This window comes from Serinus canaria, chromosome 2 (assembly GCF_022539315.1).
Source record: "Serinus canaria isolate serCan28SL12 chromosome 2, serCan2020, whole genome shotgun sequence".
In the NCBI taxonomy this organism is placed as follows: domain Eukaryota; kingdom Metazoa; phylum Chordata; class Aves; order Passeriformes; family Fringillidae; genus Serinus; species Serinus canaria.
Window position 1 is genome coordinate 6,864,832 of NC_066315.1, and position 25,452 is coordinate 6,890,283.

General features: G+C 40.2%; 1 protein-coding gene across 12 annotated transcripts in view; it reads right to left on the reverse strand.

Moving 5' to 3' along the window:
- The window catches only part of KMT2C (lysine methyltransferase 2C), a 187,711-nt gene that overhangs the window by 155,290 nt on the left and 6,969 nt on the right, over positions 1 to 25,452 (reverse strand). Inside the window, exons 1-2 of one of the 12 annotated variants that reach the window (XM_050971689.1) lie at positions 14,679 to 15,019; positions 11,896 to 12,060 (exon numbers count right to left, since the gene is read on the reverse strand). The exons of 10 other annotated variants lie outside the window; for them this stretch is intronic. In XM_050971689.1, the coding sequence (XP_050827646.1) occupies positions 11,896 to 11,978 (83 nt within the window). In that variant the 5' untranslated portion in view covers positions 11,979 to 12,060; positions 14,679 to 15,019. Of the gene's footprint in view, positions 1 to 11,895; positions 12,061 to 14,678; positions 15,020 to 25,452 lie in introns of those variants that run through there. One more of the 12 variants, XM_050971693.1, reaches the window with a different exon arrangement.

The following is a 25,452-nucleotide window of genomic DNA, read 5'->3' on the forward strand; positions in this document are numbered from 1 at the left end:
TGTTTTCATCCGATGTGGATTACAGATACTATCACTAGAAAACACTATTTTATAAAATTGCCCTCTCTTTTCTGAGTATAACTTTGTTTTCAAAGTTCCTAAGAAAGAGAAGAAAAATCTCTGCCTACCATTACATTTTCACCACCATACACAAGATAAAACAGGTTTAATGTTTTTACATAAAAATAGAAAGTTGCTAGTTTTAAATATGCTTCATTCTTAACTACTCTATTTTACCAGCAACACTTTTTTCCCCAGGATGCACTTGTTTAAACTCAGGTGTGAACATTAACTGTTGTCTCAAAGCAGCACTGTGCTGGGGACATGCCTGTTGTTATCTCAACAGCGTAACTGCAAAATAAACAGTAACGTATTCATCTTCATCATGTAGTTGAAGTAATTAAAATATGATTAAAAAACCCATTCATTTATCAGCTGTGCCCTTTCAGCACTATTTTACTGTGAGATCTTCACTCCCATCAGCGCTTGGAAAACCCATCAGCCCAAACCGACTCAATCAATGGTGGCTGCTCCATCCCTTAGAGAAGGCTGGGGGGAACCTCCTTCTTTCCTGTTTTGTATATTCCTACCCCGTGTTCTTCTCCATTTTCTCTCTCTTTGTGTTGACAAATCCATTTACCTCCACACTGTCTGTCAATACCATTAACTGGCTGCTCCCACCTTTTTCCAGCTCATTAACAGCAAGGCTGAACCCAACACTAATCCCTAAGTCTGCCGTTAACTATTTCCACACAGCTCCCACCTTTCCATGGCTTTCACTCCTTCTTCCTTGGATACCAGCAATTTCAAACACACTGGAATTGCAGCTCCATTTGTATTGATTCTTCATCACAAATTTCCACAAAACATTTACAGACTACCTGCACTGATCATTTTGTAAACTATGCTGCAAGTACCATAAGTAAAATGAATTATTAACCCTTATTTTCTAGAGCTCAGTGCTAACACATCACAACATGAATTCTTCAGACAGCTGTTAAGCTATCTACTTTTTATCAATTTTTTCGTTATATTTAGACTTTTTTTTTTTGGCACAAAATTCTCATTAAGATAACACAAAGCTGGCTTCCTGGATCTCAGCTTCTGAAAAGTATTAGGGCAGTCTTGAATATTTCTTGTAAAAATTAAATTTTATGCGTGTGTCACCTAAACACGGCATGCCTTGACTTGTGGAAGGTTTGATTCACTGACAAGTAAAGCAGATGTGGGCACAACAGGAGATATGTAATTGCTGCTATATGTTACTGACATGATAAAGATGTTAATACTATATAAAACCTTGTCTTTTTTCCTGCATATCTGAACCATTTTAAATCTCAAATTATTTCAACAGGTTAAAATTGTTCAAGATGTATTATCGACAATTCTCTAAACTATAGAGAATTTTACCACTCTAAAGTGATAAAAGCACAAGTTTACAAATTTAAATCTATACTATAGTGAAAGGAAATTTCAATCTCAAAGCTAAAAAGGATAAAGACTAAATAAAGACTCACAGAAATTCCAGGCCCCATAAGCTCCAGAAAAAGCACATAAAGTCATCTGATAAAGGGACAAATAATTGGTTTTCTTCTTTGCATCTGGATGCTACAGTAAAGGTAACCTGCTTAGTTTAGGGTCCATAAGGAAACTTTCTCCATCTAAACAGCTGGAAATTATGTTTTGCTGGGGAAAGTACAGTATTTTGAAGCAGAGATCCTTCCAATGAAAGCTCTGAGAAGATGCCAGGAAAATGAAGTTAATAATAACACAAAAAATTTTACTTTCTCTATACAAAGATACACCCCAACACCTTTTTTTCTTACAGCCAATTCTACATCTCAATCTGCAGATATGTTGAGGGTTTCTTTCTTCCAAAAATGAGATCAGAAGCTGATGTTTAGCTTCCATTGAAAAACAAAAATAAACGTGGGCATGAGTCTCATTAGACACACCCCACATTAGCACACCCCAACACTTAATTTCTTGCAGAATATAACTAAGTTGGTAATGCACACCATAAGAACTTCAGCTTAAAAAATATAACAATAACACTGACCAAGTGTTCTACCATTAAACAGAATCTGTTAGCAATGCCATTGAATTCATGGCTAAGCTTAATACAAAATATCACCAAATATAAACTTGATTGGCTAAATACATTTCTCTTCTTCCTCTTCCAAGTCAAATGCAAGCCTGTTTAAATGCTTAGCCTTGGATGGGCACATTAAAATAAAAATATATCCCTATGAGACCCTGACTCAAAACCATCACAACCTGCACATGCAGGGCTGAGTAATTAAACCTGTGTAGTTTGTCAAGGACTGTCTGAAAGCTCTTTGGTTTTCATGCATTCTGTTATCAGCATAATTCAAAGCATTTAGATGAAAAGCCTATATAATTCTAAACTGTTATAAAAGCTTTTTTTTTATGAAATCCTACAAATTCTGATGAGATTTTTATGAATTCTTCTGAAGAAGAATTGTGCTCTTTCAGGTTTCCTTGGCCATAAATTTTATATTTGGTTTCACTCAAAAGAAATCATAAAAATTAAAACTGCCGAACCTACTACCTAATAAACATCCCATCATTACAACAAACCATGAAAGAATCCATCAATGGATTTGATTTTTAAAATTAGTGACAGCACATCTTAGAAAATATACTGCTGAAGAATGAATGGCAGGGTGAAAAAAATCTCTGAAAAATGTCATCCACTCCTAAACATCTCAGATAAAATTTGCTACCTTATTGCAGCAACTGCAAAATTCCATCTCTGCTGCCTTCTACATACCTGGAAGACTACAGGAACCAGGTTTCACATCATCAGGAAGATCACGGGCCAAATACAATGGTGGTCTGACACATTACTCCCCTACACCTCAGTAAGAAAGGTTTCCTTTATATCAAGAAAAACTTTCTTGATAAAAGAAAAGAGATTCATTTCAAAGAGATGTAACAAAAACTACCAAGGCCAACCAGTTCTTCAACGTGAAAAATGTATCAAAAAGAAAATGTTCATAAAATAAATGTGACTCAGATAAGCAGCTACTATCAGTTTACTACAGGTATCATGTTTGAATAAAGCAAAATGAGTTAACAGTATTCCCCCACAATCAGTTTCAATACTTGCATTAAACCTAAGGAAAACAGTAAACTCCTATTATATGCTTTTAAAAACAAATTTATAATAGAAGTATGCCTGAAGCTGCATCATAGAAAAAAAAAATAGCCAACAAAGTATTTAGAATTTTCCATCCTATTATTCAGGAAGATCTAAGAATACCAAAATATTTTAAAAACAATAATAGAAAGCGAAGCCACATTAGAAAACCTCCCCCTAAAGCTTGCAGTTATTGCAGTACTTCTTAAGGCAGAGTTTCATGACAAAAATACTCATTTTGTGCGGCAGAGACACACAAAAGGATTCTTCGGGATGCCAAACACTTTCAGAACTCTCCAGTGATGACTCATCCTGTTATGTATACAAAGCTTTCATTTAAAAAAAAAAAAAAGTCAGTTGGCATCATTACAGATCCTCAGTTAGCAATCTTCAACTTACTGTTAGTTCTTGTACAAAGTATTCTAAACACTGCAGTGAAGTATTCTGGTATGCTAATTTTGGGGAGGAAAACGTGCAACTTAACTTGAATGGCCTTTCTTACACAGAGTTTCTACTCTAGCTCACAAACTGCTCCAAGATGGCCTCAAACAGAGTTTTGAGCTACACAGAAATTCTTTGTTGCTCCACAGCAGTTCCTTGCCAGTCGCGCTGATCAACTATTTTGCCAAAACCAGAAAAATAAGTCTTTCAAAATGAGTCTTGATGACTGGAACAAAAAGAACCACTTCTTAAAGGTGGGGAAAAAAAAGAAGGGGGGGAAGGGTAGTTTAACTGCTCCTAAAAACTTTGAAAGCATTCCTCCTGGATATCTCCTTAGAAGTGCTGTCTTAATCTCCCCCACCCCAGATTAATTAATTTATTTAGATAATCTGTTGTTCTGCAACAAAACCACAATAAACTACAACTGCCACATAGATGCAAATAATTGCCATGAACTGTGCTGCTATACTGACAAGTATTTTTTAATAAGACAGCTTTCTTTTTTATATACACAACTTCTTTGAAATGTGGTGTTGGTTTTTTTAATTGGCTGTTGTTTGCTTTACTTATACACATGAATGTTTGCAAGATGTACTGAAACCAGAAGCCTCCCACAGCACCACACACAGCACAGCGAGCCTGCATCTCACTCCATCAAGTCTTTTCCAGACTTTTCCAAGCCAAGAGGGTCCTTTCCAATCCTGCTCATCTTCTACCTGCAGGCAGCCACCTCCAAACCCAGGTAGGGAGGAGCTTGGGCTCAAACAAGCTTTGACCTCCTCAAGCTCATCTCCAGATTCACTGCACACAGGCAGCAAGTCTGGAGTTTGCAGCCCTCCCACAGCATCGTCTGGCCCAACTCAAACAAACAAGCGAGATAGAAATAATTTCCTTTATGTTCAATCCCTCCAGTCACTCACTTCTCTAATAATTCAGTTCCTAGTGTTGATCCTTTTCTAAATATGGCCACATAAGCATAAGCAGCGAGTCTCAGTGCCAGCTATGCAATTTCTCTTTCCCACTGGGGACAAGTTTTCCAGCATCTCAGATGTTTTCAGAACAGACGCCTCCCCCACCACTGCCACATATACATTTTATTTTATTTCTTATGAACGCCTCTTACCCACAGCAGTTACAAGTGCCAAATCATCTGATTTCACAGAGTGCCAAAAGAAAAGCCAGATCTAAGAACTTTTATAGCATTTTCAATCCCTTCTTCCTCTGCAACATGTTGATTTGGAAATAATACTCATCATTTGCTCAAATTCCAGTGGCTACAAGAAGTCTGCTGTCCCTCTCCAGTCATTTGCACTGATCACAGGACTTAATCAACTACACCATGTTTCTCCAAGTTTCAGCTGTCCATGGGTACTGTCAAGGCTGTATGTGATCAAAGATACAAACTAAATTTGTGGATTCATGCTATGAGTCTCTAGCTTTAAGCATACTGATTTCCATGTTTCACAAAAAATAAACCTAAGGAACAGCCCATCTTTTAATGCTTCCCGACGAGCTACGAAGGCTTGTGTAAGAAAGCCTAACAAAATCCTTTTTATTTTTTTAATTTAGTTGTAAGTTTTTGTTATTCTCTCATTACTTATGTACTACCACAGGTGGTCATGGCAAATTACCAACATAATCTATGCCAGTTCTTTAACGGCAAGTCTAGCTTACTAATTAAATACCAGAAAAAAAAAAACCCCAAACAAACAAACAAAAAAAAAAACCCACACCCCAGCCTTCAGCAGTTAAAAAGCAGAGGTACAGGAAAGCAGGAGACACCCCCAGACAACAACAGAAGCTTCATATTTGTCTTTAGCAGATTAAATGAAAGCAGACACCATTTTCATTTCCTCAATTTAATCAGCAATGGATGGAAGAGGGCAGAGGAATAGGGAAACAGCAGAGGTTTGGACAGGGCTGGGGGGTGAACAAGGAGCCTCACAAAAACCAGGAGGCATTTCCAAGCACAGAGCACAAACATAATGGAGGGTCCAGCACAGGCTTGGCTCCACCAAACAAACAAAAGGGGATACTTTAATCATATTTTAATGAGGCTTTGCACGTGACCCGGTCCATTAGATGCTGAAATGCTGTTGCAGTTACTCTACAGCCACCTTGGCATTTGGTGGCTAATGCTCCAACTGGCCTCTACAGTACCCCTGAGGAAGGAAAAATAAATAAAGCTGCTGCAGCAGCTTTGGTTGATAACAGCATTAATACACTGGGGGTTTAAAAGGTCTGTAGATCCACAGACATCAGCATCATCAAGTGTGAAACCTTAACTCAGTAATAACCAGTTCTATCAGGAGACATATTATGCAGAATAATTAAGTCAATTTAGGTTATATAAAAAACAGGTTCATTATCCAAATACAAATATTATTTAACTAATAAAATAAATCAAAACCTAAGCTAAGCAATAGACATTTAATATCAGAGAACAAGATACTGTGGTTCCTCCTTAAGGCTGCAAAAAATGAAAAAATTTCCTGCTCTAAGAACCAGAAAGAAGAACCCTAAGAATCCTAATAGTCCAGAAATCCTGCTTTTGGAGTCTATCTGTTTCTTACTGTCTTCAAAAGGCAGTCCTGTTACACACACACAAGTTTTTTTTCAGTTTAAATAAAATTTCCCTGATGTGCCCTAGCGCTGTCAGCCACATCTTTGGAAAGCACATAGTCTGCTTTTCCCACACATACATTTTCATGCATCCTGACAATTACAACCACAATTCATATTGAAAAGGTGATCACAAAATCAGCATTTACTGTCTTTTCCAACACTTACTACACTGCAGTGATGCTAGTAGGCAGAAGGATCAAGAAAATCCCTGCTGTTCTCACACTCTGCAGCTGAACTGTGGAACTCCATGCCCAGCACACTGGAAGTTTGTGTGACTGAGAAGAGGCTGGACACATTCAAAGGAGATTTTTATGCTCAACAGATCTGACATAGCAATACTATCCTTGACTCCAGAAAATCCCACAGTTCTTTCCCAATCTCCTGCAACTAGGGGTTGGGGAAGTATCATTACAAAATTACTTTTGTCTTACTTTCCTATTAACCACTGCAGGAAACATGATGATGGGACATCCACATCTCTGATCTGACCCAGCACAGGTACTGTTGTGAAATAAGTAATTCCTCCAAATTATTTTACAAATAGACTCTGAACCAGGAAAGTTCATCATACTGCCCAGATTACTGTCACATCTAAAGATTAATCTTTAGCAACACTGAACTTTATTTCCAGCCTTGTACTCAGTATCCTGCACTCTGAAAACTGAACCTGTGACTATGCAGCTTTTAGTGGTTTATAAAAGTTTCATTCCTCCAAAAGACTGGCTCCTGATTTCTGATGTCAAGAGACTCCCATGTGAGCTTCCAGAGATTCAGTTCTGCATGGGGGGAAGCAAAGAAAATGCTCAAGCATCCTACAGACCTTCCCATCCAGGATCTCTGTCCAAACTGCACTGAAAAGGTCATATACCTTATCCCTTACTCAGGGATCTACCACACCATACAATAACCCTGAGGCAAGCTTCAGGTCATACAATCATGCTTTTTAACAAGATGCTTTCACTGTCAAAGAACACCTATTTGTCTTGTATTTAAGCAACCTGAAGCTCCTCTGGCAGCTCAATGGATCCTCCTAAGTCACCGAATTTCTCCCACAGCACCAGAAACAAGTTAAAGCCCCTCTGTCCTGTAAATACAATCACCTGACATTTTGCTGCTATCTTCTAATCTGAAATAATACCCAATCCATGAGCATTCTAAACCTACCTTTCTATAGGGAATTTATAATTTTTTGCTTCTTCTTGTCACTTCAATCCTACCAAGAGAGATTCATGCAAGGTTATTCTGGCCCCCACCCTACATAAAGTCCTTCTTTGAGCACTCAGGCTCATCTTTTTGATGGAATTTGACAAGCATCTTTGAATACCAGGACCAAAGAGCCAAGGAAGGAGTTGTATGAAAAACATTTGCTGTTCATTGACTGTTGGCAAGTTTTTCCTCATTCCTAAAGTTGCTTAATTTCACCCATCTACTTTCCATAAGGATGTGGTCAATGTTCATGAGGAAACCTAGTAAAAGACAAAGCGTATTATGCAGAATGCCATGACCTGGATGGTTCTGACTTGGTGGGTGTGTACTGGGATGGCACGGAGCTCTGTCAGTAAATTTCACTTTTGCTGCTCAGGTAGAATCAGGGTAAAGGATGATCTGCAGAAAGTTTAGTTCTGATGAGTTTAGCAGGCTTAGGAGGCTGTTGGAAAGACTGGAGAGGAGATTACAGGAGAGATTATTTCAAGATACGTCTTCTTTCAGTACAAGCTGCAACCACTGAAAGGATTGCAAACTGAACTCCCTAAAATGCAACCACCTCCCCCACTCCCATCCTTGCTTCTCTTAGAGCCTTAAGAGACATGACCCCACCACCACTGCTTTTCTGTCCCTAACTATACCACTACAGCACATCTTCCAAATTTCTCAGAAGTAATTCAATGCTCAGAAAATGCTACAGAACAGAAAAAACTGCCATTATAAACTGCTGAACAGACCTTGACCATCACTGGCTTTTCCATTACAAAGAAGCCCTGGCAAGACAGCCTTCCCTAGAAAAAGCCTACTGCTCTTCACCTACAAATGTGTGTCTTACCTACCAAGAAAGCCAAGTAGCTCTCCTTCACCTGCCTCCTGGCCTGAAACTTCTGGCACAGGGGATGGTGAGACGTGCAAGGACAAGATATGGAGTACTACATGCAAAATTATTCAGCTTACATCGTTCTCATAAAACTGAACACATAATATCAGTTTTTCAGATGCTGACTGTGTTTGATGAAATCAAGTACCTGACAGTAGCATGGGTCTCAGAGGGATGAAATAAGCCTAGTTCTCTCTGAATGACCCCAAAGTGCCCCTCTTTTTCCTTTGCACACAACAGGACTGTGATTCTTGCCAGCCTCTGCCAAGCAGTGGGAGTAAAGCATGACTAATTGGCCAGTAAAAGAATAATAGAGAAATCAAGAACAAGTTTATGCAATTTATAATTGTTGTGATGTCAGCTTCGCACTGTTCCACAGAATCTAAGTTGACAGAAAACTGTTCTCACATTTTCTTGATATCTGAAGAATGAAAAACTATTCCACAATGCCTAGTTTATTTTTCTCTGAAGCATCCTCTTCCCCACAGTTTCTGATCATGCAGAGCAGCAATTGGTTAGCAGTATTCAAAACAGTAGGTGCAGAACAGTCTAGGCTATCGAATTCTTACTTGTACTGATGAATGTTTACTCTCATGACTATTTTATTTCAATGGAAAACTTTCTATTGAATTGACTTGTCTTTGAAACAGAATTGTGTACCTTAGAGAATACCCCATCGTGCTGATTAATAATTAAATGAATCCATACAGTACTTATTCACTGACAGTTCTTTATTTGGAGGTCCAGAGGCATCAATAATGAAAACTCCTCTGTAGTATGGGCAAAGCTGTCAGCAGCAGATGTTGAAGATAAGGCAGCCATGAGGAAAGAAATAAATATAATATAGGATGGTTTAGATATCAACTGTATGTAGGTCTATCAATGATCAAGAGCACTACCTCTCCCTAACCTTTACATCTCTCAGCTTTCACCAGAGAAAACAGCAGCTAACTACCTTCATCAACATGGGTGAATGCAGATATCAGAACTGGCCAGAGCAATCCCTGGCTGCACAGCACAGCCCAGGAACTCTGACTTTCTGGTAACAAACTCAACTGGAGTCAAATGATTTCACAACACACCCAAGGGAAGCAATAGAACAGCCTGAAATAGAAGCTGTTCACCAGTTCAGCTCCAGGATTCTAAAACTTTCTATGGAAAACTGATACAACCATCTCAGTTACTGAACCACAGGCATCAATACAGGTTCATATCTACATGCATTTCTGAAAAATGGAAGAAATGAACTTACTAACTCTTCAGAGCTAAACATTCGTCATCATTCTAGGTAGATTTTACTATCTGAGGACAAATATACCAGAGGAAAAAAAGAGATTCTTACATCTTGTTGACTAATAAATACCTGAACAAAATCTACAAGGCAGACCTGTTCTCCCCAGCCCAGTTTCAAGAATTTGTTAATGCAGGATTGTACCCTGATCCAAACAAACCACCTCAGGAATCTTCCAGACTTCCTCACCATCACTCTCTTCTTCCAAGAACTAGACTTCAAGTAGTAATAATTGTTATTTCTGGAGCTGCATAAAAATGTCTTCACATGGTTCCCTAGACTGTTTATTTTTCTTAATTTAAGAATCTTAGCTTCCTTTAACAAGGTGAAAACAAAGATGACAAGAAAGCAGAAATGAAAAAACAACTATATACACATAACACTAAGCACTGCTTACAGGCAAGCAACCTCACCAAGGTGGAATGAGGTGAAAGAGAAAGACTGAAGTCCATGATCCTCAACCTCCATCTCCCCTCTGTTTTACAGATTATACTCCTGTAACTCTGGGTTCCTCTTTCCTGAGCACTGCAAGCCCAAAAGCCCTCTGCCTTGTTTCTGTACCCCTTCCTATGTGCAATCAGCCTTCTACTAAAATACTGCAAAGCCAAAGTGAAATGTTTCCAAGGAGAACAGTCTCTCAAAGGTTAATAGTAGTACTTACTGCTCAATGCTGACCTCCATTTTATGGCAGCCCTGAACATACACTGAATGACTTCTGCCACAACTGTGACTAAACCTTCTGTACACAAGGCAAGGCTGACATGGCAGAGACAACACCTAGCACACCTAGCATTTGACCCAGATCAAGGACCTTTGAAAAGGTTAGAAAATATTCTAGGTTCATTCATTCCCTCATCACTCTCCTTGACCACTGCTGGTGTCTTCTTGCAAGCTAAATACATTCTCAACAGTGCCACAAAACCACGCTGACAAAATTGCCCCACTCAAGCCTAAGGGCAAGGTGAGTAAAATAAAGCTCCAACCTTATTCTTATTTCATCTCATTGCTCCAGATACACCATCCTTGTCTAGTCCCATCCAACCCATCCCTTCCCCCTGCCCCATCCTCTTTGTTCCACCAAATACATCACATCCCTGCACCCTGTTCCTCCTGCTTCAAAAAAGCCTTCAAATTGTATTAAACTCAGTACCCTCACAAGTCACTTGATTCAAAGGCAGCAGATTTCTGCAGAACTGTAAGCCTAAATAAGAATTCTGTTTGAGGTTTTCTGAATTCTGGAAAAAATACAGCTCCCCTTCCTCATGGTCTAACTCCACCTCAAACAGATCCCCCATGGAATGATTATTCCCAGAACTGCCCTTTTCAGAGTTTGTCCCATTTTTCTCTACGGCACCTGATGTTACATGCTAACAGGGACTGCAAACTGGTTAACTATATATAAACTATATAAACCAGGCAGTAATAACCTGCTCTCACATGCACTTCTTCCTGATTGGAGTCTTCCAAAAGCAACCCACCTTCTCTTTTTATAGCATGGGGGCATTTGGGGCCCAGAAATTAAAAATAAGAAAAAAAATAAAATTAAATTAAAAAGAGAGAGAAAAAGGAAGATCCAGAGGAAAAAAAAACATGGAAGTGCGTGTGGTTGGAAGGAACACACTGAGCTCCATCTAAAACAAAGAATTCATTCCTGAAACTGAATTATACCCAATAACTGCAAGTCCTGGCTAAACAAATACACAACCAGACTCTTCTTCCATGCCTTTATCTTTTCTAATTAAGTAATATTACACATATACTCACCTTTTAATGCTTAGAAATTAGGATGTAAACATGGGACAAAGAGGCCAGCGTGAAATCTTTTATTTTCTAGCTGTATTGTGCTGAAAAGCACCATCAGCACAAGCCACACTTACTGTGTAACATTTCTCCAGTGAGTACAAACAAGAGGGAGACTTCCCTGACAGAGAGAAATAGAGTGCTATGACTAACTTCCAACAGACCTTATGGAGGAGCCAAATATCCTCCAAATGCATGATATCATCCATGCTTGTGCCTGGCTTTGGACCTCAACACTGAGATGAAAAAAAAAAATTCTGACGAGGAAGGCCACATATAATTATGTTCCATTTTTTTTTTTTAATCAAAGATATTTCCATAGGACAAAGCCTAACTGTGATGTTTCTCCACTCAACTCCATCTGAGATGTCAGGGCGAAAAAAAAAAACCCTGTCAAGACCACGAAAAGCCACATCTGTTTGCTGAATACATTCCACATCAGATTACCAAACACAAAGATGTGAATGCTGTCAAACAGAAGGCGCTCACCTATTCCCAGAGCCACGTGACAGCTCCTCTGCCACGCTCTCCCCACCGAATTTCCATGACATTTCCTGGTTCACCTCTGCCATCCCAGGGAGCGCCACTGCGGCACAGCAAATGCCATGGATCGCAAGGAGACATCTGATATCTGTGATATCACACGCTGGGATCCTGCCAGAGAACCACAACATGCCAAAAGGATTTCGCAGAGGAAAGACAGAATTATAAAAGACTAGCTGAAGGCCCACTGTCAAGCTGGATTTTAGTACTACTTCAAACAGCCAGAGTTTCCAGGAGCTTTAGTAATTACTGAAATTGGAACTGCCCAAATCAAACAAGAGAGTGTCTTTCAACTTGTTTAGAGGATGCTTTTGACAACACTCCAGAGCCAATCCCCCATCCTCTTGGGCTGTGAGTTTTACACTAAATGGTACACACCAATTACATACTCCTCCATACTAAGAGTTTTCTATCCACACTTTCAGAACAGGAAACCAGAATTGCAAAGCCGTGAGATATGACAGCAGTGATGAGAAAAGAATACTTCAACCATTATTTTTAAATAGCTGAATAAATTATATACAGTAAGTCTGGAAATACACATAAAGCACATAATGAATGGTCCTTTTAGCCTGAAACAAAAGGAGAAACAAATACATGGCTGCTTTTAATTTCTGCTCAGCCATTTACCCTTGAGAGATAATTTTCAGGCAAGTCCAATGAACGGTCACATTAAGAAACTGTACATGATGCAACTACTTTCTACTGGTATATTATGTAAATGACAATAATATCACCCCGTGTCCTCCCCTCCAAAAAAAAAAAAGCTTTCAAAGAACATTTTGCTAAAATTCTGCAAGAGTTTCTGCTTAGGAGAGAATAACACAGGGGGGGAAAAAAAGGAAAAAAAAGGCAAAGATAAAAAAAAAAGTCAACAGAGTCTGACAAAATAACTACATAAAATTAAATACTTTTCCTACCAAAACAAAAATATTTTGACCTAAAAGCATCTATATTTAATGCTGGCAGAATATTAGGTATTACTCTGCACAGAACAGGCAAAACGAGAGTCATAAAACAGTTTATAAAGATGACCTGTAAGTGAGGCAAGGAACTAAAAACTACAGATACTTGAACTCCAAATATATTCTCAAAAGAAAGGCCATTTACAACAAAGTAGTAAAAGATGCATAACCAAACCTTTTAAACACAAATGTACAGTAGTCATCAGTGAAGTTACTGAATGGCAGCTGATCACACAGCATTGAGAAAAAAGTCTATCTTGTCTCTTGCTTCTATCTTATAAGTAGATGGTTAAAATATTTCCACTCAGCAGTTTAGAAGCTGCAGTTATTTTCTGTAGCAAGGGGATTTTATTGTGCACGAGCATCAAACACCACACATGACCATCACCATGATGTACACACAGCACAAAGACCCCTGCACGTAACCTCCAGCTTAGGAGCTGTGTGTACTTCAATGCCCAGCATTGTACAGAGTCACTGAGAACCTTTAAATGTCTGCCCAGTTGGTTCAGTTTTGCTACAGGAGTACAAACCCACTACTGCTTTATTTCTTCACATGAAAAAGCCCCGAACCATTTTCATACTGATCTTCAGATCTTTCAACAGCTCTATGCCAAATAACGCTATTCTAAGAAAAAAAAAAATTAAGTTAAACAAAAATCTAAACTAACTCAGGAACGTTTTTCAATTATGTAATAAGCCAGTTAGGGTTTTAACTAATAATTTACTGGTGAGTGTGTAGTGTTTAGTAGCCAGAATGAGGCACAAGACCGAAGGAGTTTTGCAGGAAAATACAAAACACTACACAAATTAAATGGTTCATATTTTGAAAGCACAGATTGTTATGTTGAGTGGGTTTTTTTAATCAGCCTGCTACAAAGTAAAGCCACTGGAAAAATGGGTAGCCAGGCTCTCATAGTGCCCAAATAAAAAAAAAAAAAGACTTTTTTCTTTACAGTTGTACCAAGTTTGTTAAAGCCAGCCAGTTACATGTTACATAACACTTAGTTTGACTTATGACCTATTTGCTCACACAAAAATTATCATATATGATGGTCTGACCATCCATTACAAGCTAGAAACACAGTTTATTTTTTAAAGTGCTTTTATTTTTTTCTCTTAGTTTAGAGCTGCAGTTTAAAAGGGTGGGAGGATCACCTAAAATTAACACTATAAAGGTATGCTTTGAAAGCATGCAAAATTAAAATGGCACATTCTTCAGAAATAGCGTGCACAGAATACTTCAAAATATTAAAGAAAAATTAACCCTATCTCCATTTTTCATCTCTCCAGTATTTACATCAGGAAGTGACAAAAAAAAAAAAATAAAAGGAAAAATAAATAGTTGTGCTATAGGTATCCATATAAAGTCGTATTTTTTAAAGAATATCTGCGGGCACACGTGTGTAGGTGTACCCAGGGCAGCGCTGACCGGATGCCCGGCTGAGCCCGGGTCAGAGCGAGCGGGGCTTTTGTGGTTCTTTCTCCCACCCACCGCCGTCCTTTTCCTTATTTTTATTTTGTAAACGGCCGCGGATTATCCAGCGAGCGTGTAACTTGAACCTCTACACCCACGTCTGGACGCGGGTCCGGGTTTTTTTTTGACCGAACGGCGTCGAATTCGCCGTGCCGAGTGTCAGCGGCGCCCAGTCCCCACGCCAAGTTTGCCGCCCGGTCCCGGCGGGTCCCCGCTCCCCGGGGAGCCCCTTCCCGCTGTCACCGCCTGCCCTCGATACAAAGAAGTTCAGCGCCAGCCGTACTCACCCCCGGCGAACTGGCTCTGCGCGACATCGCCCAGCGCCGCGGAACCGCTCGCAAATCCCCTCTGGAAAATGGAGGGGCTGGCACCGGCGCGATCCGGAGGGAAGAGAAGTTATTTACATGCCAGGGCCCGAGCCCAGCGCGGAGCGGAGACGGCGATGCTCAGCACTGCCCGCGGTCTGCCATGTTCGTGCCGCTCGCTCGGCGCTCCCCCGGCCGCTGCCCCGGGGCCTCGGGCGGCTCTACAGGGCCCCCCCCATGGCGGCGCCGCCGGGGAGCGATGCGCCACAGCCCCGATCGCCGCGGAACTTCGGCTCCGGGATCCTCCCCGAACCAGGCTGGGGCCGCCGGCGGAGGAGGGCGGAGGGGGAGGGGAGCGGGGGGAAGGGGAGGGGAAAGGGAAAAAAAAAAAAAAGAAAAAAAAAAAAAAAAAAAAAAAAGAGAAGGGAGGAAAAAAAAAAAAAAAAAAAAAAAAGGAGCCGAGGGAGAGAAAGTAGATCCGACGCAGCCGGGCGCCGCCAATGTGCGGACCGGAGCGCTGCGGCAGGAGCGGGGCCGCCCGCGCTCGGGAGGCGGAGCGGCGGCGGCCGGAGGCGCAGCGCCCCCGCCGGAGGCTCCCCCAGGCCGGCCCCCGCCCCGCACCCCCGCGGGGACCTGCACGTCCCGGCGGGCGAGCCCGGGGGCGAACCGGGAACCGAGCGCGGGAGCGCCCTGCCGCTCCCCGCCGGCCCTGCCCGGGAGCACCCTCCGAGCGCGGCGGGCGGCAGCGCTCCCGCTCCCTTCCCCCCACGCCCGCACTTTTCCATTTAACAAAGCAGCGCAACCAAAAGTTACGTTTCCATAGACGCCAACCGCTTTCCTGGCGGCCCCTCCTCGGCTGCTGGGGCTGCTCTGGGAAAACCAGGGTTTCACGCGTGAAAGATTAGCGTGGGACTCCGGGATCGCCTTTTTTTGTTGTCGTTTTTCTCCTTTTTCCACTGAATCACAGGACCCTTTTGGTCGGTGATCAACTACTTCAAGCCCCGGCCAAGGCAGGGTCACCTGGAGCAGGCGACACAGGAAGGCGCCCAGGTGGGTCTGGAATGACTCCATGACTCCCCCGGGCAGCCTCTTCCAGTCCTTTGCCACTCTCAACCTAAAGAAGTTCTTCCTCATGTTGAGGTGAAACTTCTTGGTGTTTAGTTTTGTGGTTTTAGTTAGTGTTTTATGTTTTAGTTTTCTTTTTTTTTCTCTCCCCCTCTCACACACCCCCCCCAACCGTTTTCCAGGCTGCTCTACACTTCTCCAAAACAATCTGGAATGGACAAACTAAGAAAGCAAAGCTTGATAAATGTCCATCTACAAATGGCTCTTTCCTAATCCTCCAAATGCTCCCTGCCAATTTTATTTTCCTACAGAGAGAAAAACAAATCAAGAAAACATTACGCAAGTGTCACTTCACTTGCATTGATAGATACTTGCAAACCAATGGGTCCTGCCAATTTGAGCAGTAATCCAACTACCTTTGTAGTTTCCTTCATGCAAAAACCCCGAAGCAGCTGTTGTGTAATGCTTTGCTTCTGTCAATCTCAAGTTTTCTTAAAATTTGTTTAAGCATCAGATATCTGCAAGACACAGGTTGACATGCTGACAACAATAATCTGACTTGTAAGACCATGCATCACCTCTATTTTCGCAAACATCTTAATTCTTTTTTTCTTATCAAATTCTCTTCTGTCACACCGAGCTGCAGCTGGACATAGTTAATCTTGGGCTAGTTATAGTTAACTTTCTTGCTTGTCCATCTGTGGTGGACAAGCAAGAAAGTTCAGCATTGCCTTATGAGTACTGATTAGAGAAATTCTCAATAACTGCACCTAGGAACTCAAAGATATCATTTCTCCTCTAAGACTGAACAAAACAAACCCAAAATCCCACACTGATTCACATAATGGGATCTACCCAGGTACAGGGAGTGGACCAATGCTGCCTCTCCTTTCATTTTCAACTGGAACATGTTCTAGGTGCCCAGCCTACAGGAAAGTTTTTATCAAACCCATTCTACAAAGATGAAGATAAAATTTTAAAATGAAAGCGCTCACATGAAAAAAATCTCCAGGTGTTTACTCTGAAACAAGTAACTATTGTATAAGAGCCATTGTGCCATGTTAGTACAGGTACGGACACATAAATATATTTGGCTACAAGGTGCTATCAAGCTCTGGCTTATCAGCACATCTCTGTAACCACACGTATTAGCACACTCAGTCTGCTGCAATGAGAAGGTTAAAGATGTTATTCTAAGCCTTAGCTGAGATGGGGGATGTCAGGGGTTTATTTTGTAGTAAGAGTTGATTGTCTTGGTCCAACCAACAAGTGGGGAATTGCAAAGCCCCTACTGAGCCATTAATCACTTTGCCTATTCCCTTTCACACTCACAGTCCCTTCAGGCTCAGCCAGGACAAGCCCCTGTTGGGCATATATCTCTGCTGAGTTTAAACACTTTTCTAACCAATAATTCTCAGATCAACTAAAGTAAGCTCCTCTTCAACCAAAAAAGATTTCAAACAGCAGACAGAAGCTGTGTGTTCTCCAAACTGTATTAAATAAAAGGAGTGTTTAGGGTCAGTAGGTTAAGCAAGGCTGGAGTACCAAGTTTCCCATGTGTCATCTAAAACTGCCTCTTTTCATGAGCTTCCACTACAACCCTGGTGTGGCACCAGTCCAGGTGAAAGCCCTGCAGCATGAGTGACCCTCCATCAATTCACATGGTTGTCTGTGCTGCTGTACCTTAAACCTGCAGGTATTTTCACATGTCACACTGTTAAAACTTTAGGTTCTAACCTAGAAGGTAATGGGTCACCTGACAAGTTTAAGTATGCTAGCACAAACAAGGTGTAATTTAGTAACAGCTGGTTAAAATACTAATAATAAATTACTCTCAGTATTTTCCCTGCTGTACATGTGACCCAAATCCAAGGTAACAGGTATGAAGCCATATTATCTGGCCTTGTTTTTTCCCTTCTTTAGGGATGTATTTTCTCTCACATCAAAGCGTGAGATTTAGTTCATTTGCTCTAAGAGCACATTAATTGCCATAAAAATCTTATGAATGAAAAAGTGTAATTTTACTACAGCACAGTCAGATGTGGTCCCACACAAGTCATGTTGACTGATTATTTCTTCTCCACACAAACTACCCATAAATTGCATTCAGTAGGATTATACATTCAGCAGCAGTTCCAATGAAAGCTGATCCCACCCCATACCTCTTATTCCCAGCCTAGGAACTGTTCCGATTCAGCTGAATGTTGGATTGTGAACCAGACACATGGACCAAACCTGCTACAGGGCAACCCAGCAAGAGGCAGCAGGGCTGGACACTGAGAAAAGGCAAAGCAATTGTGTCTGCAGCAGCTCCCTGCCCTGATTCACACATCTCCACAAACGTGTGTCACCATAATGGCAAGGCAGGGAGTGTTTATGCCAATGCTTCTGCCAAGAAAATGTACATGGGAAAAATGGGACCAGTCGTCTCTCCTCAGACTTCTTCTTTTTTTTTAAAGAAGCAACAGAAGTGATAGATTTAATGATTAAGATAAAAACTTATGTCTATACATATGGTGGACTGTTTTCTTCCAAGCTTAAATTGATTAACTCAAGGATGCCACTCTTGAGTTAATCAAGACACATTGAGCAAAGCAGCCCTATCTGTTTGTGATAGGCCCTGTTTACATTCCTAACTTTGAGAGAATGTTTCTTCACAGCAACCAAGAGAAATTCAGAAATAAAACAAGTCACCAATTCCAATATACTCCTATCAAAATTTCAGATGGAACACATACAAATAAAAGACATGGACTTCTCAAGAGAATTATTACTTGGTTACTCTAACTGGGTCATACATCTGATCTGGTACTTCATTGATTTTAAAATGTAAAGACAGATATATTAAAAAGTTCAAACATGTGTTTGTCTTTCTTAAACATTTCCCTCAACTCCTGCTGACCTGCTATTTCCAAAATATTCAATGGGTTTCTAAAAATATTACAGTTGTAACAACTTGAGATTAAGTGCTAAGTACTGAGCTACCAAAGGGCAACAGCAGAAAAGGAAATGCAAATATTTCTCCTTAGCCTGGCAATTCTACTGAAATGTAAAGGTATTTTACCTTCTAGCATCCCTTTATGCTTCCATGCTACACAGCAACTCAAACCACCCTCTTCTGTGAATAATTTCTCTGTAAATTCCAATTTCCATGCCAAAGGATTAAACAGAAGAAGACTGACTCCTTTTTTTACTGCATTTGAAGGGGTTTGGAAGTTCTTGGTTTCTAACTTGTACTACAACATTCTCTAGAGATAGACTCCATTTCTAAAAGTAAAAAATAAAATTAAAAAATGTTCCAAACCTGTTCCAAACAGTCTATTTCCTTTCCCCTGCTCTCCCTTCTTGTGAGCATGAACCAGATGATATCTAGACCCAAAGACAGGTTGGCAGCATGTCACACAGCCAAGAAACACATGTATTAACTGCATACCCACATTAACATTCTGTGATAAATTCGATTTAAAGCCATTACATCTAAGATGCCACATCTAGCAAGCTTGCTTTTAGAAACAGAAATTGAACAGCAATGTAAGTTAGATAATTAAAATAGCTTTCTATAAAGAAAGCATCACATTCTGTCTTTTCTCATGGTTTTGACTGGCAAGGTGTGGCAAATATAATTTCCAATTTCCCCCTGCCATGTGCAGGGACACTTTCCACTAGACCAGGAACACTTCCAGGGATGGGGCATCCACAGCTTGTCTGGTCAAACTGTTCCAGTGCCTCACCACCCTCACAGCAAAGAATTTGTTCCTAATATCTAATCTAAACCTACCCTCTGACAGTTTGAAGCCATTCCCCCTTGTCCTGTCACTAGAGTTCCTGATGAAAATTTTCTTTATCCCCCCCCAAAAAAAAAAAAAAAAAAAAAAAAAAAAAAGAGCAAATAAATACAGGGAGGACTAAAAAGCAATATGGATTAAAAACCACAAGTTCAAAAGAAGATGCAAGATGAGAAGAGGCAGAAAACAGAAATACCTGAACACTCCCAGGCCATCAGAAAATGACTCATTGCTAGTGACATGCATTGTTAGCTGCTAGCACAGGCAGGACAAAACTGTTTTCAACAGTGCATGATGGAAATCCAATGAGAATATAAATTCTGACATATTTGCTTTAACATAATCAAAACAGCCCTACCCTTTTCTCGCAGATAAACTTTTAAAAGTACTTTTTTAAAAGAAAATCTGGAATGCCAGGTGACACCATTTCTGAAAAAAACAATCCCAATGTGTAAGGAAGTAATAATTTATTTAGTATATGTGGAAGCACACAGATTAATAGATAAAGTAAGTATCAAATGACAAAGGAAATAAGAAACACAGACAATGAAACAAAGAGATTGAGTAAACTATTTTCTTTCCATAAACAATACAGGAAAACACCATCTAGGAAATAAAAGTTATTACACATCATTCACTGTGTAAAAGCAATGGGTACCATGGAAATAATGGACATCACCACAGAAGGGATGCTTATGGAATAGGATCACACAGTCACTCAGGTTGAAAAAGACCTCAAAGGTCAGCCAGTCCAAGCTCCTCCACAAAGCAGGTCAGAGTCAGTTCCCAAAACAGTTTAAAAATATTTTGAAGTTCAATTCCTTGTTTACATAGCTGTGCAATTACACACAGTGCTGAAATCCAATGGGGGGACCCTGTCTGAAAATTACTTAAGCCAAGTACAGACAACAGAGATCAGGGCATAAAGGTGATACTCAGACAACCTAAATCACACCTAAACACCTTTGTTTAGTATTTCCTATTAGACTGCCCCTGCCCAGACCCCAGTCTATCTGAATTGTGTTTCAGAGATAACTACTTCACTCTTCTGACTAAGCATAAGGACCAATGCAGAATTTAAAAACACTTCCTCCTTTCATTAGTAAGCTCCTTTAGAACAGTAAAATAAATATAATTATTCAAGTTCTGAAAGAAAACAATTCAGACAGAAAGTAGACCATCACAATGTTCATAAAAAAGAAACCTAGGTGGCATGACTACAGGAGCTAGAATTCAGCCCCTGCCCTGTCCCCAAGGCCCATTACTAATAGCTGTTATGGAATATGCTCCCACACCACATGACGTGGTCACATCCATGCAGATATAAATTCCCCAGGTTCAGTTCAGGCTACACACCAGGGGACCAAACAACATTCATAGTCTTTAGATAAAAGCCAGCTAAATGCCTATCACAATACTTTTCCAAATTCTAGCCACATGAGGAACACATTGCATCTGAGAAGATATGGAACAGCTGAGAGCCTAAGCTTCAACTCAAGTTTAAACATGTCCAAGACAATTATGACTTCACTTTTTCTAAGTGTGAGCATGTTAACTAAGCATAGACAAGAAACTCTCATTGGTCTAAAAAAGCCTTTAAAATAATATGGCCAAGTAAGCAATGTAAAAACTGGTTATTTCTTTTCTATCAAGACAGTCCAAAGCAAGTAAAATGAAAAGAGACACATGAATTAAAAAAAAAAAAAAAAAGCTGAAAATATTCTTAAGCAAACATTTATTTACAATATCAGTAATTTAAAACCACCACTGACAGCATCTGGTTAACAAGCCTTGAGATCAAGATTTTCTGCTTGTCCATAAAGCAGGTTCACAACCAACAGTACTTTCTCTGTTCTGCTCTACCAATGTATCCTTGTCTGAGAAGACCACATAAAGAGCACATGAAATGTGAGTTTCCCAAGCTTTTATATTTATTCTTTACCAACTAGTATATTTGAAATGAATGTATTTCCAAGCCATTCACAGCATACCACAAGACAAAGAATACTTTGCCATTCCATTAGAGACAACAGCATTGCCAGACATGAGCCAGCCCTTAGTGCTACATGAAAGAGCTCAGAGATTATTTCTTTAAATCATTTTACTTACAGATAATTTATTTCTTGAGTTACCCTCCCATTTCTGGGCCCAGTTCCTGCCTAAAGGGTTTCTGGAAGACACAGGCAGAAATTGGAACTCCTGCCCAATGTGTTTTGCACTTTCCTTTGTATAGATCTCTACCAGGATGCCTGATGCAAGGTTAATTACTCAAAATATGAACCAGGAAACATTGTTTGTGAGAAGCCTGAAGTAGCACTGAAATCCAGCATTTCCCTGAGCCTCATGGCTTGTACATCCCATCTCCTCTGCTCCCTCTAGAGCAATTCTGCAGTGAGCTGTTCTCCTAAACTCACATCCCTATGGGTTAGAGAACATTAGCTGTGGCACACTGTTTGCCCAGGAGGCTGAGAGAGATACTGATGAGAATTCTATCAGTTTGATTGAATTCCTCCTTGACAGAACACCAACAACAAAACAAATCCAGTTATGGTTATACCAGTACATAAAACATCGTTGGTGGTGGTGGCCTTGAGGCTGACAAGCACAGGACAGCTTCCATCAACACTATCTCATTCCCAAACTCCCACACAAAGCAGCCCCACACAAACTATGCTGGGAACAGCGTGGGGACCACAGGAAACCTTGGGCCAGCCTTGAGAGCTGTTTGGCAGAATGGTCAGAACTGGATGAGCAGCCACTGGAACCGTGTGACAGCAGAGACAACACTGGGGACAACAGTGTCCAGCAACTCCCAATGTTCCCTGCTGGGTTTTCCACAACCATGGAGAAGAAGCTGAGTGCTTCATGTGCCAGAACACTATTGCTGGCTACAGCCATGCCCCTCATCCATACAGAACACTAGCACAGCCACAGATTAGCCCCTTATAGAAATGGGAAAAATTAAGGAAACCGAAATGATCAGTTCTTTTTTTTGAAAAATTCCCTTTTCCAAGCTTTTCTTCACAAGGAAAAGCATCTGGCCCATTTCTAAGTTCTAGTCTCATCCAGTTCTGTGGGCCACGGTAAGAAAAAAATAGTCACTTTCTTTTGTTACAAGGAAAAAAGCTGGAGGTGAAGCAAACACATAGGCAACAGAGAATGGGAACTAGGGAAAAAGGAGCTGGGAAGGCTGGGAGAGAAAAATCTGAGGAAGCTGCTGAGGCTTTGGAATCAGCTAGCAGAAGTTTTCAGAGCACGTATCTCAGAGGGTAAGAGAAGGCCTTCATCATCCATACGTCTATTAGAAAACCAAAATATCAGAACAAACAGCCCAACATGTTTGTGAAAACGCTGAGGACAACTGTTTCACAAAGTTGAGGGTGCCAGAAGAGCAGTTACTTCACACTTCACTCTATTAGGGCAGGCTCCATTTTAAACATCTCAATGTGTACAGTGATTTGGCTGGAAGTGGTAACGAGAAGCACTGGCTGTGCCAAGGAAGGGGGAAAGCGAGAGCAGCAGAGAGGGAGAGCAAGTTTTTATCTTCAATTAACTGAAAGAAGAAAAGCAAATTTCAACAAACTCTTTGAACTTGTTGCTAGAATCTCTTGAGACTACAATTTAAAGGAGGACTGGCAGTTATTGTACTGGAATGTGCACAATGGCAAAGCAAATCTCTCCCCTTCCAAAGCAGGGGAGAGATAGGAAATGTATATGAACAATACAGGCTACATAAAAGCAGCCAGTAATAAGGGTCTGAAACTAGAAAGAATCATATTAGGAATGGAAACAAGGGCATTTTAATGAATATAAAGGAACAGCATAAACTGTCAGGGATAAAAATCAGAAGAGATAAAAGCACAGCATGCAGTATTACCACTGTGCAGTATAAAAGGCAAACAAAGTTTCAGAAATATTTTAGAAGTAAGAAGTAAAACACAAAAGTCTGTACAAACAGTGTTTAGAAAGAACAAATGGATAACAAAACAGATTCAAATGCCATTTTCTGTATTTTAGCCTTCATAAAACAGATTTATTGTAGCTAATAGTAGAAACTGATTTTGTTGCTAGACTAAATAATCAGAGAAATTCAAGTCAGCAGGACTGGAAGAATTTCACACAATGCTTAAGAAACAGAAGTGATCTCTAAGCTATGAGCAATCATCTTCCCTAATACAGTCCTGGTAAAAATGCCCTAAGAGAGGCTGGCAACCATGAGCTATGGCACCCAGAGGGTTTTTTATTTGCAAATTCTTTTCAATCCATGTGGATGAACATTGTAAGGAAGCCCTTCCTCCAGGATCTGCATGAGGACATTGACACACACAGGAGAGTTACATACAAGACATGGCAGAGGCAGGGGCTACAAGTATTTTTGATGATAAGATCGTAACAAAAATAATTCTGATAAATTGAGAAGTTGGCTCATATCAACCAAGGGAAACTTAATAAAGACTAGCCATCTTTTGAAGGATAAATCAGTTAAATCAATATTATGTTGCTAAAGTGGTTAAGCTGGTTCAGTGCAGAACAAAAAAGACAATCACCTGAAAAAGTTTTGTATAAAAATTGTTCTTCATTTCAGCTGTGGAGTCTTAGCTGTGAGTAATAGAAGACAAAACTGGCTTAATCAGCAGTAAAGAATATTTATTTTACACTACACAAAATTAATTACTGAAACCAATTGCCTAGAGATACAGGGGAACTGTATTCACTAAATACTTCAAAAACAAGTCAGAGAACCATTTGTCAGAAATGGAACAGATACACAACACACAGAAGGATAAGCAGGATCACCCTCAAGTCTTTTTTGGCCATACAGTTTCATTTATCTCTGCTGATACAGGAAAACTAAAATATTCATTTTATTTAAAATAATTTCATTGTGCTTTTGAATTTCTCACTTCAGGAAAAAGAACCCTGAATAATTCACATTCTGGGTTTATGAAATGGCTTACTAATAAATCTCCCAAACATTAAGACAGAATTACTCCTCTCTTTATTAGTAACAATATGGAGCCATCCTGTCCTGTTCTCTTGAGCCCTAAGAACACTGCAGAAAGTCTTCACTGCCAGGCAGACAGCAAGGTAAGACACCATTATTGGAACATCCAGGTTCCATGAACACTGGGATGTTCCAGAAGTCATTCTGGAGTAGCTACAGCTTCCAGACTCACATCACTAAGAGCCATCTCAGATGTCAGTAAATGTTTAGTGGCAGAGACTGCACATTTGGACCACATCTTCACTACCAAAAATCCCTTTTTTTAATCTTACTGTGCCATACAAGTGACTCAACTGCACATGCTCCAAGGAATATAAATATATAATAGACAAAGTAAAAAACTGGTAATTTTTTCTAAAGCTGATTTTTTTTTTTCCTGAGAGCCTCATTAAAACTAGTTTTGGCAAGACTTTCTTTTCAGTAATAACGCAGCAGAAGAGAAAAAGTCCTCTTTTTCCCTCCCCCTACCCAATGCCAAAAGTCTGGGTGGAATCATCCTAGTTTGATAGTGCTTCCAGCAGTTTCTTCAAGGAAAGCAATTAGAATGTTGATAAATACAGCACTGAAAATTAGTAATTATAAATTTATATGGGAATGGCTGGCAATAGGATTGGGTGCACGTGTGATTTAGTAAAAATACTTCCCCAAAAAAATGTGAAAGGCAAAAATATTCTGAAACAAGCAAGACCTCATTTGATTTCATTATAATGCTTATATATTGATATACTTGTAGGAAGGAGCTTGCAGGATACCAGAAGTTATTGTTAACATAAAACATTTTACTTACAGTGTTATTTGAGGGTGCTTTAAATACTAAATTTAAGAATGATTCCCAGGATCAAAGTGAGAACTGAAATTCCTCATTTAATCAATGTCAATGTCCGAGGCAAGGAAGATGAGA